At 29.3% G+C, this 19,160-nt stretch overlaps 2 protein-coding genes across 3 annotated transcripts in view; both read left to right on the top strand.

The window, feature by feature from the left end:
• LOC142348224 (uncharacterized) overlaps positions 1-19,160 on the top strand; it is a 196,178-nt gene that overhangs the window by 36,083 nt on the left and 140,935 nt on the right. The gene's annotated exons all lie outside the window — the stretch shown is intronic.
• The window catches only part of LOC142348765 (uncharacterized), a 33,347-nt gene continuing 14,393 nt past the window's right edge, over positions 207-19,160 (top strand). The window contains exon 1 of the mRNA XM_075400260.1: positions 207-401. Within this exon, the coding sequence (XP_075256375.1) occupies positions 320-401 (82 nt within the window). The 5' untranslated portion in view covers positions 207-319. The remainder of the gene's footprint in view (positions 402-19,160) is intronic.

Genomic DNA, 19,160 nt, shown 5'->3' with positions numbered 1-19,160 from the left:
TGCCACTTCAAAATCGCTTAGTAGTTAACCATTGAAAACAATTAAGCTACAGAAACAAACTAATTTTGCGTGCAAACTATTACGAATAAAAATCTAAACAACAGCCAATATTGATAAACAACGCTCGATTGCTCTCTTAAATGGCTTAAAATAATTGAACTTTCAGCATTTTGATTGTAATTTTATATATTTATATAGTATATACTTTTTATATGAAGCGTTTACAGCAGATTTGAGCTAGCCAAGAGCATCGTAAAATATAAAGTTATCAAACATTTATGAAGTTTGATTATAAATAGTTAACTAGTTATAATAAGTTATGAAAGCATTAAACAATGCCCAATATGTTCAAAAGAGGTCAGCACAATCAGACGTGAAAACAGAACAGCGCAATAAACAAGGTATGGGTTACGAAAAAAGTTATTTGGGTTCAGTTCTGCTGATGGCGAATTCTGATATCAGTCATTTCATTTGGCTTTCAGTTAGTTTTAGCTACCAAAAATACACAAAAAAAATTTCCCAGAATTCAAAAACCAGCAAAATTCTTGCAATATTCTTGCAAGATTTTGAATCAGTGATAAAAATTTTTCCATTGATTTCAGTTGTGGAACTTGTTAAATAAACAATAGTTTGCTTCAAATGTGATTTCTAAAACGTTAGTACCATGATTTATTTTTTTGCTTGGATTGATATCTTGCAAGACTCTTGCAAGATTTGAATCCGCTCATCACTAGGGTTTGCAAACAAATGGATGTAGAACTTTAATTTAACTCAGGTCGAGGTAAAAATTGTCGATTCATTGCAATTTTCGAACATCAGTACTCGAAATATTTCAAATGTTTATTCGTTATCATTAACTCTAATACACTCAAATGCAGTTAGCCATGAAGTGATTGCTCCTATAAATTTCAAAAATCATTCATTGAAAGCCATTGCCATGAGAAAAACTCAGAATTAGAGCTCGTTTTTAATATTTTTCAAAACCACTTCAAAATCGTTTATCAGCTGATACAATTTGTCCTCGACCCGCAAGGAATCTTAAAATAGAAATTCTACAATGAGATTAAAATTATACATAGATGCGCGATTAATAAAAAGAAAAATGCGATTAATGACGGAATGAATTTTTGCCCTGAAATATTTGCAAATAAAATCCCACGCGAGAGATTTCCATGTTCACGAGCTTTTTGTTGAGCTTAGTTAGCCAATCGAGCATAACCAACCAGATATTTAACAAAATATTAACCCCGATCAAGTTTTTGGTCTGATTTTGTTGACTGAGTAGACACCCCGTATAACCCATACAGAGGGTTACATTCGCTACAATAATAAAGAAGCGAGAATTTTTTAACGCGAAACACGCCAATTACCTAAGATCAATCAAAACTCTGTGCCACAGGTCAACCCAAATTCTTCATCAAATTTGCTCCAACTCCGACTCCAAATCATTTATGATCTTCATACTGCACGATACAAATTGTAAAATATGCAAAAGGCGCTTTATTAAAAAATACCTGAATAATAAAGCCCCACAGTGCAAAACGGGGGACAAAACTCATAGAAAAAGTGCAAGGTATAAATCAGTTAAAAAGTCACAACTATTTCTTCAGCTCCCTTCAATTTTCAAGAAAACGCAAAGATAGGCCGAGATTGCGGAAGACAGCGCTAAGCGCTAAGTCATGTATGATTCTTGGTAAATATTTTACGTCATATAACATTATTGGTAATCAACCTAAGTCGTATATGGTTCTTCAGTAGTGGATAAAACAAGGGATTCAACCACCAGCAAAATTTGTCCCTTTCTCCTAACGCTAATCGCGCATGTCGAATCGGGAAAAATTTTACTGTTTGTTGAATCCCTTGTTTTATCCACTACTATATTCACCACTATAAATACATACTACACGCACAATTTTGTGTACAAAAATGTACACGGCTAGTATAATTTATGCAAATCATACACTAATATCCAAAAGTTCTCAAAGCTAGATTTAAGCCTAATTTCATATCTAATATGCCAAACTATACTGAAATAAATCAGGTTAATCATCTCTCAAATTTTTTTTTCAATAGAATCGGATGGACTGAAAATAATTCAAAATTGCTTAGAACTGGATAATAAGAAACAAGTTTCATTAAAATTTTGACTTTAACCGGGAGACGATTGATCTATGATGTTTAACTGGGTGATTCTATGTACCTGGTTACATTTTTGAGCCGAGTCTTGGGAGGTCTTGTTAAAAGGTTGACTCGCCTTTACCAAGCTACGGCAGTACTGCTCGACCTTTCTTAATGGCAACTGTGGGGGAAGGTGCAACTACAGAATGCTTGAACACTTTTAATTTTAATTATTAGGCTGACTGAAGTCTAATATTAAGCTGACTGAACAATATTAGTATATCATTTGTAGGGATATCAATATTAATATAAATATTAAATATATTTCTGAATAATCTATCACTAATTTATCATTTATGAAAATTGTAATTCTGTCATGCACCTAGATTGTAGCTGGCTATCCTTCTGAACTTCTGCCAAAAACATTGTTAGGAACTTTTTCCATTCTGAGTAGTATTCTGTTGAGACTAGGATCCTCGGATAGCTTTTACATGCCTGAGAGAAGTTGATGTAACTCTGGATGGTAGAGTAGGAATATCCTTTATCGTTCAGCAGTTGTTTCCAAGGAACATCCTTATTGTTTTCTTGATGATTTTTTTTCCCTTTCCCCCATATGAATCCCCTGTCAGAAATTGTCAGTAGATATAAACGATTCAGCTTTCCTTCAATGTTTTTGACTGTGGTGAGATAAGACTCAAATTCACCAATATTGAATGAACTCCTGAGTTTATTGTGGAAAGATAAATATTCCGGCACATTCACTTCAAACTTGTCCAGTGTTTCTTGATGCTCGTAACTTAGTAGGTCCTTCTTGAACTTGGAGAGGAACAACTGGAAGAGTTCTGTTTTAGTTCGTTTCCCAGTCTCTTTTTCATGTTCGGCGGTTTTGTCGGGTATGCATTTGTTCTCCTTACAAAATGTAATCATTTGATTTGTTAAATTAGTCAGCTCGTTTATATTCTCTTCAGACAAAGAAGTGGTTGATAAAGCTCCAGTTATTAAAGTCTCGTCAAATGACGAAAATTGTTTAAAATTTTTCGCTAGTTTTTGTAGTTAAGTGAAACTCAAGATGAATAGCCAAAAAATGCCGTGGAGAATAAAGGTCCCCACGTGGAGAACTATTCTAGAACATTCTTTTTTCTAGAATATTCTCACATGATATTTAACTTAAAATTAGTTATCATTTCCCAAGTAAATACATGTTTTAAAGTAAAATAATAATTAAATCCTTCTATTAAATTGAATGATTTGTATAATCTATTAAAAACTAAATAAAGATTTTAATAAATACTCACTTTACTAGCTAATTTTTAAGGGTATCCTATATTCGAAATTTTCACTTGTTTTCATTCTGTTAGTGGTGGCGGCTTTCTTTGTCAACGGCAGCGGCCATTTTAGCATGACATGCACTTTTCATTCGATCTGCTAAGCAGTGTAATGCGATGTTAAACCAAGCTTGTTGACTTCTTATACTATTAGCGGTTGCTAAATATGAAAGAAAGCGAACAATAATAGCACAGTCAAAAACACTGAGATTGGAGGAAACACAGTGATTAGTGATTTTCTATGTCATCTTGAATATAATATTTATAAACATGCTCTCTGAATTGATTTCTAGTGTGACCATATCTATATCTATGAAGATAAATACATAGTCTACATTTCCTATTTCTAAATCTATATAATGATATATGTTTATAAACATTACACATACTACATGTTAGATATTGATCAGGATCAGAATAATGATATCCCAAATGTTCTATATAATCTTTAAACTTAACCATATTTTTACATACATAACAAGAATATTCTAATTCTTTACAATTATCACAACATTCTTTCCAAGGTTTATTTATGCATTTATTGCATTTCATTATCAATTTTTGAAAAATTATTTTTTGATTATTCCCCTAAAAAAATACATCATGTCTCAATCAACTAATACTAGTGTCATAAACTTCTGCGATGTCTGTAATCTATCCTTTGAATCAAAGAAGGCTTTATACAGGCATCAATCATACGATCTTCAAACATAAGGAACTATTGGAGAAAATGTTTGAGTCTGAAGAAGAGAAAATCTGGGAGAGGGTGTTTAATTTGGATGAAGATGATTATATTATTAAAACTAGGGCTAAAACTAAAACAGAAACTAAATCAGAAACTGAAACTGAAAACAATATCTATTCTAAGATTAGGTTTATATGCAAAGAATGTCATGAAGAATTTAGAAGTAAAGTAGCTCTAACTACTCATTCATATAGTCACAATCGCATGTATCTAGAAAACACAGAAGACTTCGATATAAACTCAAGTCAGAACATGAGAGAATTTTATATTACTGATAAAGGTGGGAATTACATTGAAGATATAGATGAAGCAACTAAATACTCTTTAGAAGAAATTAAAAGCTGTTACCAGTTTCGTAAAGTTAAGAGTTTTAAATATAGGATCACGGCTGAATGTGATTATAAGAAGAGAACCAAAGTGGAAGTTAAAACTACTAAATTATTTTTCATTACTGGTTATATTAATAATAATGCAATATATGAATATGGTGACTTCAATCGGTGGCTAGATTTCGAAAAGGAAATATGTGAAGGTTATGGTTATGATTTTGAGTTTCTTGGAATAAGAAGTATTCAGTTAAACATTGAAACAACTAAAGCATCTATTGGTAGTTATATAGATTTACCTCCTGATCTCAAAAACTCTAAATCGATATTAAATATACGTAGTTATAAATACAACTGCTTACAACTAACTATTACTGCTTGGCTACATCCCGCCCCACACCATGCAACTCGAGAAAGTAAATATGTAGATAAACTAATTGAACCAAGACAACAACATGAAGATGATTTTGCTTATATAATAAGAATACAGAAATTGTATAATATTAATATTTGGGTATACACACCTTGTGGTAATGGTAAAATAGAATTGTTTAAACAAGTGGATGATTTTAATAAACATAGAAAAGATGTAAGAATACTAGTTTGGAGTAATGGTCAAATAGAACACTGTGCCCTAATAAAAAATATAGAAACCTTGTTAGAACGACCAAATAAAAACAACATTAAATATTATTATTGTGATAGGTGTACCTATTGGTTTAACTCACAAATTAAATATGATAAACACGAATGTAACAACTCTTTCAAACCAGAGATTGTTTGTCCTAAGAAAAAACATATTCCTTTTATAAATGAACACAAACGTCAGAATATAAAAAAATATTATAACTGCCGATATAGAATGTTGCATTGTTGAACCGCGAAGCGGTTTCACTGATGTCTCAACTAACGATTTAAAATATGTAATAGCTGAACATCTTCCAATAGTTGTGGGTTACACCTGGCAAGGTAACTTCAAGCACTACTTCGGTCTAGGCTGCATCAAAAGATTTGCTAGAGATCTGTTAGAAATAGAAACTGAGAATAATTTCAAACATAATGAAAAGATGATATTCACAGAAGAAGATAAATTATATCATGAAACTAATAACACTTGTCATATCTGCAGCAAAACGTGTATTAATAAAGTAAGAGATCATTGTCATGAAACTGGTAAATATAGAGGACCAGCATGTAAAATATGTAATCTAAGATACAAACAACAAAACTTCATTCCAGTACTATTCCATAATGGCTCTGGCTATGACTTCAACCTACTATACAGTGAACTCATCAAACAGAATAATAATAAAAGAAAAGTAGATAACATACCACTAGCTGCTGGCAAATCTAAGATGTTTAGCAATGGTAGTCTCAAATTGTTAGACAGTTATAGCTTCTTAGCTATGCCTCTAGATCAAATGGCAAAAATATACGGATGTAAAACTAAAACATTATATCCATATGAATACTTTGGTTTAGATGATTACCAAGAAGTTATAGGTAATCTAAAAATAGAAGACTTTAAATCCTCTCTACATAATAAATTACCAACACAAGAAGAAGTAGATAACTTTAATAATGAAAACAGTAATAAAACTGGTAAAGATCTAACTATAGAGTATTTACAAAATGATGTGGAAAAATTAGACTATTGCATGAATGAATATGTTAAACTAAGTATGAAAGAATTCAAGCTCAATCCACTACATTACGTTAGTCTCCCGGGTTATAGTTTTGATTGTTGGTTAATGTCAAGCGGTGTAACATTAGATACATTACAAGATAAACAAATGCTAGATGATTTTGTTGGAGCAAAGCGAGGTGGTATATGCGGAATAATGGGTGATAGATATATAAATATTAGTAATACTAATACGAATACTAATATTAATGATAATACTAATACTAATACTAATACTAGTACTAATACTAATAGTAATACTAATGATAAAGTTATTAAAAGAAATATATGGTACATAGACGCAAACAACCTATATGGTTATGCAATGATGGAAAAGTTACCTTATAAGGAGTTTAATACTACTACTACTCTAGACGTAATAGTGAATACTCCATATGATAGTGATCATGGTTACTATAAAGTTTGTGATATTGATTATACTAATGAATGTAAAGAGAGAACAGAACAGTTAGCACTAATGCCTAATAAAAGAAAGATAAATGATAATGAATTGGGATGCAGAGAAAGAGAGAAAAGTAAAGCAAGAACAGAGAAATTAATCTTAGACCAAAACAACAAAACAGAATATATGGTTCATTATAGGATGTTAAAGTTCTATGTTAAGATGGGGATAAAAGTAACAAAAATACATAGAGTAATTTAATTTAAACAAGATTATATATGTAGCGATTAAAAGAGCAACAGCTAAAACTGAAGCAGAGAAGGATGTAAGGAAACTAATGAATAACTCATTATATGGAAGAATGTGCATGAATCATCTACACTTCTTTCAAAGCAAGTTCTTGCATGATGAAGAGAAGATAATGAAAAGTGTAAGTAAACCAACATTTAAGAATATAACTAGATATAGAGATTATAGCCAAATAGAATATATAAAGAAAAAAATAGAATATGATTCTCCAGTATATGTAGGTGTTACTATCTTAGAATTAAGTAAATTACACAGGTATGATGTATTCTTTAATATTCTACAACCATCCCTCAAAGATCTAACACTTCACTATATGGATACGGACAGTTTCGTATTAAGTTATAGTGAAGGTAAAGTTAGTGATAAGCATATGGACTTAAGTAATCTAGACATACCTATAAAAACTAATAATAAAGTCCCCGGCAAGTTTAAGCACGAGCTGGGAAGTAAGATTATTGAGGAATTTATAGTATTGTCCCCCAAAACATTTAGCTTCAAAAATTATCCTAAAAACACTAAAGAAAAAGGAACAAAGAAGCATAATAATGCTAGGCACATAGATTATTATGATGCATTAATAAATAATACACAGAGAACAGTAGATGAATGTAGAATATAAAAAGTTGGTGATAACATGACAACAACAAAAACAAGTAAGATTAGTCTAAACTCATTTGATGATTTTATGTAAATAATATTAAAAGCTATCCTCATGATGAGAATGTATATCTATTCAAAAGAGATTTAATAAAAATGATCCACCAAGCATCAGTGAACGAGCAAAGCTCGCGGTTTACAAAACTGCTTGGCAGATCATTAGATGGAGACAAAGACCTACTAACCATAATAATAATATTCTAGAACTAACCTAGAACTAACCATTGATGATGATAGAAAGTTAATTGAAGTTGCTATTATATTATATAATGAGCTTTTCTAATTTTTATAACAAATAAATATAGACCTAGTTCATTCATTACATCCATAGGGTTGGTAGTTAGTATATTAAAAATCATTATGTGAGCCATATATTTTTCTATAGCGTCTCCCATGATTGTATTCTTATGTAGTGTAGCTCCAGCTATTATATTTTTACTATATTCTAGAAATTTTATTATCTTCCAAGCCCCATCTACATTTTTAGAATAAGTTGAAATTATTAAATCATCATGATTTGGTTCCTTAATATGATTAATAAACTCATCTATAGTATTACAACGTCTTTCACAAGCTAAACATCTTTTTAGATTAAGAGAGGAGCTGTTTTCATTATCCATTTTTTACTCTTATTTTAATTTTTCAATACATATAAAATGACTAAACTAGATAAACTTATAGAATTAAACAATCTAGAAAAACAAAACAGAAGAAATAGATTAGAAGATAAATTAAAACAACAAGAATATTATGGTGAAATAGAAGAGGTATTTGATCCTCTAACCAAAACTATCAGTGAAAACAATGAACGGAATCTAGCATTAAGTGAACAAACATTAAGAGCAATAGATTGGCAAAATCAAGAGTTAGATAAAAAAACTAAGATGATAGGTGAAACTGCTTCGCAGATCGAGCAAGCTGGTTCCCAGTTTAATGAAACTGCTTCCAAGATGGGTGAAACTGCTTCGCAGATTGGTGAAACGTTAAAGGGGACCATAAAGCAAACTCAAGATATAGCACCAGTTTATGTCGATACAAAAACAGCCAAATTTCTGCATGACATGGGGGCTCAAACTAATCCTCAATTAAAATTAGAACTCGTAGATTTACCTAGTAGGAGATATAAAATGAATGGTGTTGGTATAACTCTAGAGCAGGGTGCATTTTTAGTTAGGGATATTGTATATGAGTTTTCAGAAGGATTTATTGATTTTCTTACTAAAACAAATGTAACATATGATGATAAGGTTGAGTAAGATGAAAACAAAATTAAAAGGTTTTTAAAGGATATTAGATATGATTTAGGAAAAGGGGATAAGAAAAGCGCTAGATATAGAACAAAAAAACGTATAATGGAGGTAAGAGATGATATATTTGGCAGGGGATTAAATGGCAACCCAAATAATCAACGAAGTTGCCATTTAAATGGTTCAGTAGAAAGACTAGAATTAATAATACTAGAAACAAAAGCTGGTCATGATGGATTATATGATGAAATGCTAGATATATCTAAGCAACTATTATCTATGAATATTATTAATCAAGACCAACTAGATAATTTTGTTTTTAACTATGGTAAATGAACATGATGGAAAAACAACAACAACAACTAGCTAAAGAAGTATTCAGTCCTCAAATAACAAAGTTTAAAAGACAAAGAATAATACCACTATATAAAGATGAAACATGGTCAGCTGATTTAATTGATAAGTCATCTCTAAGTAAATACAACAATAAATATAAGTTTATATTAACACTTATAGATATATTCACAAAATATGCATGGGCTATTCCTTTAAAGAATAAATCTGGTTTATCTATAACTAATGGTTTTAAAACAATCCTATCAGAAGGACGAAAACCAGAAAAATTATGGGTAGATAGAGGTAGTGAGTTTTACAATAAAACATTTAAATCTTTACTTAAAGAAAATAGAATCGGCAACGCCGCTTCAGGGATAGAGCTATATTCTACTTATAGTGATTTAAAGGCTGTGTTTATAGAGAGATTTAATAGAACTTTATTACACATAATAAATAAACCAATGTTCATCAATGGAGATGGTAATTGGGTAAATATATTAAATGATGCTGTTGTAACATATAACAATAATATTCACTCAACGATTAATATGACACCAGTTGATGCTTCTAACAATCCTGATAAAGTTAAAAACACTTTTAGTTTTAAGAATATTAAGGGTAAACTTAACGTTGGTGATTATGTTAGAAATGTAGATAAACGTAATATCTTCTCTAAAGGTTACACTTCTAATTGGAATAGAGAATTGTTTAAAGTGAATGAAGTTCTAAAAACACATCCACCAACATATAAAATAGAAGATAATAATGGAGAGATAATAGAAGGTAAATATTATGAACAGGAACTATTGAAATCTGAGTTTGATTTTGAATCTAATAATAAAGTTTTAGAATCATTAAATATATTTCTTAAAATAAATAATGACAAGGAACAGATTCAATCAAGCGAAACATCATATAGGGAATGGAAACAACTTAACACTAAATAAGGCTCGTGGGTTATTCCTAGAAGATAATGATAATATTGATATGAAGGATACCTATAAAATTACAAATGTACATCCTCCGATAGATGAAAAAGATGTTGTTAATAAAGAGTATTGTGACAATAACTAATTATCCTCTTCTAATAAAATAAACATTTTAAGTAAAAACATAACTGAACTTAGAAAAGGTGACTTTGATAAAGTTACAACTAAAACATTACAACTAAATGAAACACAAGTTAATGAAGAACTAATTAATGAGTTTATTGAATCAATAAATGAAGTCAGAAATACTGTTAAGTTTTGTAATAAAGTTGCTGCAGATACTATCTCTAAATATAATCAATTAAAGCAAGAATTTGATAATAATAAGTTTAATCAGAATATAACTAACATACAACTAGATGAAATATTTACCAACGGTCTGAGAGAAATGAAAAAATGCAATAAATCTCTTAGAGGTGTTATGGTACAATATATAATTGCTATACTTTTACAAAGTAAGTTACTTGATAATAAAGAGAAAGACAGACTTGAGATGCATTATGGTTTTAATCAAGAAGATATAATGAAAGAAATAGAAAGAATTTTTACTAATGAAAATAAGCAAAGCAATGACCAATCCAACATCACCGAGTGAGAGATTACTATATCCAGATTTGTCATCAGTATCAGAAAGATTGATAAACGAAAAGATCAAGCTAATAATAAATTTAACAACAATTTTAACATTATAAAAGATATTAGAAATTATTAAGAAACTGAAACTAATAACTATAATAAGAAGTTAAGTAGATATAAGAATTATATTAACATAGCTGAGATAACAGAAATATTATTATCATCAATAGCAACAACTGCAACAACAACATCAGTTTCATTAACAGGTAAAGGATTAGCTTATTCTATACCAACAGCTTTTGCTACAGCAACTGTTTGTGGTTCATTATCAAAATCAATTAATACTAAAATTATAAATAAAATTATAAAGTATTCACAAATGTATATTTTAAGTAAACAGTTTAGTGATAAGTTCAATAAACTATATACTAAATCAATGAATGATAATAAAATAGATAAAGATGAGTATAATGAATTTGTTAAGTTATATGAGGATTATAAGAAGAACAAGAAAAACAAGCTGAGTATTTCTTTAGATTAAAGATATTAGTGCTTAGTAATAACAATGTTTTTAGTAATAATAATATTAGTATTAATATTTATCCGCGAAGCGGTTACACCGATCGATAAATATATAATCATAATCATAGCTATAATCATAAACATAAGATGATCATAATTATAATCAAATAATTATCTTTTCTTTGTACCTAAGTATAACCCTATTCCTTTTTGTACTACTTTTATACCTTCACCAGTAGTTGCAAATTTAATTAAATCAGGTGTGGCTGATAAAGCAGCGCTAGGGTTTCTAGATGCAGCTGCACTTCCTATTTTACTTGCTATTTCTAATGCTCTTACTGGATTATTAGCTACTTTCTTTCCAAAGTTAACTGTAGCCCTACCAACACTTTTAAAGAAATCTTTAAGTCCTTCTGCTTCTATTGTTGCATCAGATACTGTCATTGATTTATTCCTTCTACATAAAACACAATTACCTTTTAACATCTTAGTTCCTTTTGAAGTAATAGCTCCTCTTATATTAACAGTACCACTATAATGTCTACCTCCAACACAATATGAATTAGTTTTGAACTTATTTAAAAGACTCATTTCTATATATAAAAAATAATGGAAGTTAAAAAGTATGATCCCTTTGTTGTTATTAAGCCTAAACCCAAGCCTAAGCCCAAGGTTAGACCTAAGCCTAAGATTAAGCTTGAAACTGGAGGCTTAGCTCTAGAGAATAAAAAGAAATTAGACATGATTTATGCTAAAAGTTTTGTTAATACTAATAAAAACAGTTGGGTGTTAACAAGAGTAACAAGAGTAACAATTAGAGCTGACTAGCTATAAATATAAGTATAAGTATATGGCTATGTATAAAGGAAAGTATATAATTATAACAATAACTATATTATACTATAATTATAAATTATCGCTAGAGTTATATCTAAAATTATAATTATCGCTAGAGTTATATCTATGACTTAAATTATATCTATGACTTAAATTATATCTATGACTTAAATTATATCTATGATTTTATGTCTACCATCTTATTACCATCACTATTCACACTATTAACCTTTCTAGTTAATACTAATGCTTGACATATAACATCTGCAACTGCAGCACTAAATTTAAAATTAAGTTGTATTGGTTGTGGACCTATATGATCCCTTTGATATCTAGTATCGAAAACATATATTCTATAATTACTTTTGAATGTTCTATGATTTATATATGGTCTTATATTATGTGGTAGCCCATTATAATCTTTATTAAAGCTAACAATCTCTTTAAAAGCCTCATTATAATTATTGGTTCCATAATTAATATCTATTCTATCCTCGGGATAAAACTCACTACCAATCTTACAATAGCATTCAGTAACATTCATTATATCAAATGTACTTGCATCATGAGTTTGTTCATTAACATTATTATTTTCAAAACAAACTATTATATATTGTAGTCTTTCCATACCACTTTCCATACCAAGAGAAAACAAGAAATTAGTAGCATTGGGCACAATCTTATAAAATGTCTTTCTTTCATAATAGCTAAAGTCTACATTATTCTTTTTACTTAAACCCTTTTGCACAATAATTCTATTATCATTACTAGGATCAATACTGGGTACACACCATGATATAACTCTAATTTCTATATTACCATCATTGGCAACTGCACCAGGATTAGCATTAACTCTATATAAAGCTCTATCATTATTATTTTTTATTTTTAAAATTAGTTTAAATCCTAAACCATATATAATCTTTTCTAAATCATTTACGAAACCAAATAGATCACTCATCTTAATCATCATATACATATGTCCTCGTTGTGCAGCAATATGGTCACCTTTAAGTTGACTATCTCTTTTACCTTGATTTCTAACAAAACCACTCTCATATTCATCATCAGTACTAGTTATTAACTTATACATCAATAGATTAGGATGACAATGATCTATATATTCAATAGTCCTACCACCACTAGTTTCAAGCTTATTTGAACTAAACAATGCCATCATACCATTATTAACTAATCTGATATTAGCATCATTAGCAAATACACCACCAGCATCATCTGATACAACAAACTCTATCTCGAGATAGGAATCACGCAAATTCAAGTGATTCCCTTCTCTATTGAGTATGATGTTAATATTGGTATTTATCGTATTGATTGTTGCCAGGTTATTTGGTTTATATTTTCTAATCTTACTTTTATGTATATCATTTTTGTAACCATAAGTTGCATCCAAATTAAAATCCGTTTTTATTAGATAAAAAACGACAGACAACTTGATTCTATATGAACTACAAAATATACACGAAGCTTTAACTAAAACTAAAGAAGAGTATACAATTAACTTTAGAATGATATAACCAACAGAAAAGTTTAACTTTAGTGAACCTATACTTAATACAACCAAATTAGGTTTAATTAGATTATCTGTTTATAATTCGGTGTTTAATGTGAATAGGAGAAATAATCAATTCTTATATGCTAGTACTGTTATAGAAGATGATGAAGCTTTACCTCAGGCTCTTAGCTCTGACCCTAACCTTAACCCTATCTCTACCTCAAGCCCAAACATTACATCTATACTTAATCTTAATTATAAAGGAATCCTGTTGCTGTATTCAACTATTACACCGGGAGCATATGAGTTAACTGATATAGCAGAATTAATAAAAGAAGAAACTGATGGTAATGTTATAATAGAACCTGAGAAGAATACGATGAAATGTTTAATGGAAATAAAACAAGGAGCACTCAGCTTTGATATAGAAAACTCACTAGCCTCATTACTAGGATTTAGAAAAATAAATTATAAAAAGGTAGATATAAATCTCAGAAAATTATCGATATTATGGGTTTTAGTACTATTAACATTCATTGCATTATTATATCTGGAGCTAAAGATAACGGTAAAGATACAGACATACTATATACTTTTAATCTAACGGATCCACCAGGTTACTTGATAAATATTATACCAACTAATATCTTATATCAAAATGTAACTAAAGATAGAATAGAATATATAGAATTTCATATTAAAGATCAGCATGGAACACCTATAGACTTTAATGGTGATGTATTAAGTTTTACTTTACATCTGGTGTAACCAGCAGCTTCGTTGATCTACTTTAGTCTTTATCTTTATGACTTAACTTAAACTAAACTACAAAATTCTCCTATCCCAATTAATTCTTAGTTTACCATTAATATTTTTATTTTTAGTTATATCAATGACAAAATAATTATAAGGCTCTTTCCATACCTTATTACATATATTAGCAAAATCATTATAACTAAGTTCAACATTATTAAAGAAATCTTGATATATCGATGCTAGGACTTTACCTCTCTGTTCGAATAAAATAAATAGATTAGAGTTCTCTCTAACACTCTGCCTATCCAGAGAGAACAGGTTTTGATTATATGTCATATTACAGTTATTATGCCTACCTCTACAAAAGTATTCATTAATAACTGGTTCTTTGGCTCTAACATCATCAAATATCATTAGTTTCTTTAAGTCTTTGGGTAGTTTATCGGGAGATGGTAAATCTTTTATATCTTTAGTAAATTCAACATCTGCTTTTGGGTTTATTCTTTCTATACCATGGTACTGATCACCATTAGGTCCAATGATGTATAGCTTATCAAAATATATACTAGCTAGAAGTAGTTTTTTTAATAAGAATGTCTTACCACATTCACTAGGACCAGATATTAAACATCTAAAGTTATCTGGGAATGCGGCTTAAGTAATTATATCATCATTATTTAACCATGAATATAGATCATCATTTATGTTTACAGATATCGGTGAAACCGCTTCACGGATATTATTAGTAGGCCTATTACTAATGCTATTACTATTGCTATTCCTATTAGATTTACTCCTTTGATATTTTTCATCAAATAGATATATAAAATTATCATTATCATTATCATTATCATTATCATTATCATTATCATTATCATTATCATTATCATTATCATTATCATTATCATTATCATTATCATTATCATTATCATTATCATTATCATTATCATTATCATTATCATTATCATTATCATTATCATTATCATTATCATTATCAATGACATTATCCTAATCATTAACATTATCATTATCATTATCATTATCATTAACATTATCATTATCATTATCATTATTAGCAAAGCTACTTCGTAGATCATTAACATTATCATTAACAGTATCCTTATCTTTATCACCACCTCTACTACAATTTAAACAAGAACACTCATTATATATTCCCGGATATTTACATTGATTAACTAGAATATTCAAAGCACTTTTAATTCTAAATCCTCCATCAATAAGATAGATCATATATAAACAATAAGCCCCACAATAAGATTCATCATATTGTTGTATTCTCTCATTAGAGTCTAGATCAACATATTCTTCTAAAAATAATGGTGGGGTTTCTACACCAAAACTATCAAAGTAATACACAGGACCACCTTCTCTTCTTATAACTAAAACCCAATGTGTACCTTTAGTTGGATGTAGATTTACAATAATGTTAGAGTTAGGTTCACTTACCATTTCTGGTTTATCATCTCTCATTACAATCTCAATTGGTGTTAGACTTATATCTTTACCTATATCTTTTATTCTGATATCACTCATAGCATTATTATCAATGTTAAATTTATTATTGAATTCCTCAAAAGTTAGGATGAGCATTTTTATATAATAAATTTATTAAATCTAAGTCAAATTATCAGGGAACCTGCTTCGCAGATAGGTTTATGTCTAAATCTAAATCAAATCTATATTTATTATATAAAAATGGAAACAGGTAGTGCAGTTTTTTTTATTATTATAATTGGAATTTGTTATATAATATATGATTCAAGACCAAGTAAATATACAAAACTAGAAGAAAGCTTTGGTGGATTTATGAATAGGAGTCTTGTTAGATTTGAAAATGAAAAGTCACCATTACATACTATTGTTAATGGTGGAACTGGTACAGGGAAAACATATTTTATTAGACAGTAATTAAAGTTATACTCAGTCCAAAACCAAGATCGAGATCAAGGTCAAGATCAAGATCGAGATCAAATTCAAGATCAAGATCAAGATCAAGTCCAAGATCAAGTTCAAGTTCAAGATCAAGTTCAACATCAAGTTCAAGATCAAGTTCAAGATCTGCGAAGCAGTTTGGTAAACCACGAACAAAGTTCGTTCACTGATCAAGTTCAAGATCAAAAGTCCATAGTTATAGTTTGTAAAGTTGACAGAGACTGGATAGATCCTGAGTCTAATAAGCTTCATACTGGGTTTAATAAATGTGATATAAATATGATCACAAAAAATAATATGCATAAATTTCAAAATAGTGTAATAGTACTTGATGATATGGGTGATAGGTTAAATAAGGATATAGGTCATTATTTTACTGAAGGTAGACATTATAATATTCAGATGATTGTAATGTGTCATAAACCAGCTCAAATAATTAATACAGCAATAGTGAGTTGTGATACTATTTATTTAACAACTTATAATGGACCTGACCTATTTAAAAACTTTAATGAGATATATAAATGTGAACATGACTTCAATAAAATAATTAGTGAATTAAATAGTAACTATTATAATTATACAGATGGAATGTCAGATGAACTTCGTTATGGTATAATTAAATATAATAAAAAAGAAAATACTTTTATTATTATTAGTAGTAATAGAACAATGATATATGATTCAAGAGTTGGTTTCCTTGATTTAAAAGCTCTTAGTTTAAAAGATGATTTAGAAGGAGAAGACATAAATAAACTTATAGCATATATGAAACCACTAATGATTAATGCAACAGATAGAAATGTTATTAATCATGATAATTATCAGTTTTATTTTAATAAACTTTTTACTTTAAATAATATTAAAATACAGAATGATGTTTTAACTAAAGAAATGATTATGGAAAAGGGTATGAAAATTTTATCAAATATTGGTGGAATTATAAGCGCAGGTTTATTGATATTTAATTGTTTTTATCCTAATTCAATATCAAGAAAAGCTGGAACTGTAGCAATGGGAGCAAGTAAAATGTTGAGTAGAGTAAATACATTAGTTAATGTTGGATATGGAGAAGAGTTGGAAGGTGAAACACGAAATACAATCTGCGAAGCACGTTCCCTGATACAAGAGGAATATATAAATCAGTGTGACTATGACTTCGTCAATGAAGAGATGGGAATTTTGAATAGAAAGGGAGGAAGGTTTTTAAACAAACTATATATAAATAATAAAGAATTTAGAGAAGAGATTATAAGTTTTGTTAAAGATAAAAAAGAATTAGACCTTGATTTGATTTTAGATAAGAGATGTAAAACTAATACACTCAATACTTTAGGAAATAAATATTTAGCAGTGTGCATCACATCTAGAGATAATACTAAAGATTTAATTGAAATCATGGGTAAATATTACCCTGTGAAGGATTAGGTAAATATTATCTGCGAAGCAGTTTCACTGATAGTTTACCCTATTATAAATGCTTTTACAATGTTTAGAGTGTAACTATAAATGTGGAAACATTGCTGTTTTAAAATATCATTATGAATCATTTCATAAAGATAAAACTGATAAATGTATGTGTGGTAATATAATATTAAGTGGTATTTGTGCTACTGATTTTTCTCCATGGGGTTGTTCTTTAAAAAATGAATCTAGTTCTAGTTCTAATTCTAGTTCTAACCCCAGTTCTAATTCTAATTCTAATTCTAGTTCTAACCCTAATTCTAACTCTAATTCTAACCCTAGTTCTAGCTCTAGTTCTAGTTCTGGTTCTGGTTCTGGTTCTAACCCCAGTTCTAGCTCTAGTTCTGGTTCTGGTTCTATCTATGACTATAACTCTAACTCAGATCCTAACCCCAACCCTAACCCCAACCTTATCCCCAACCCTAACCCGAACCTTAACCCCAGCTCAGAAGTATTAACTAGGTGTTGTAATAAGTGTAATTATATAAAACCAATAAATAATTTTGATGAGGGTAAGTATACATGTAGAAGTTGTACTTCAGCTAAAGTTAATTGTCCATATTGTACTTCTGTTGTGAGATATGATGGGATACGGGCTCATGTAAAGAAACAACATCCAGATATAGAATTGACTAGAGGATTTAGTAGAAATCTGCAAAGCAGGTTCCCTGATATAACTGATCGGTGTAACCGCTTCGTGGATAAAACAATTAATCCTAGTTGGCAAAGTCCTAGAGCTGTAAGTCCTATAGTTATTAACCAAACAGAAGATCTGCAAATTTGCAGAACAACTCCATTGAGCAGTTTCACTGATAGTAGTTCATGTAAATACTATAATTTTGTATCATTTCTTATTAATAATGGAATAAATATAGAAAAAATAAAAGAAAATATAAATTTATTGAAAAGTATAGATAATTTGAAATAAAAAGTATAAAAAAATAAAAAAATATCAGAAAAGAGGGATTCACTCTTTAAGAGCGAAAAAGAGCGATCTTTTCTACTGGGGATCACTCCTAATAAGAGTGAATCACTCTTTAAAGAGTGAAATAAAAATTTTGCTTTGATTTTTTGATTTTTTGTTTTTATTTTTGATTTAATTGATTTTTTATTGAATTTAGAGCTAATATATAGTAGTGGATAAAACAAGGGATTCAACAAACAGTAAAGTTTGGCCCGATTCGACATGCGCGATTAGCGTTAGGAGAAAGGGACAAATTTTGCTGGTGGTTGAATCCCTTGTTTTATCCACTACTTTTTTCGACATCAAACTAAGTCATAGATGATTTTATGATCTCTCAACAAACATACAATGTTCATACAGGTTCCTTAGTAAATGCAGATGAATCCTAAAAGAGTTTAGCAATAATATGAAAGCACAATTTTGAGCTGTCATC

This window comes from Convolutriloba macropyga, chromosome 10 (genome assembly GCF_964194025.1).
Source record: "Convolutriloba macropyga chromosome 10, txConMacr16.3, whole genome shotgun sequence".
NCBI lineage: Eukaryota > Metazoa > Xenacoelomorpha > Acoela > Convolutidae > Convolutriloba > Convolutriloba macropyga.
This window is presented reverse-complemented; position numbering and strand designations above follow the sequence as displayed.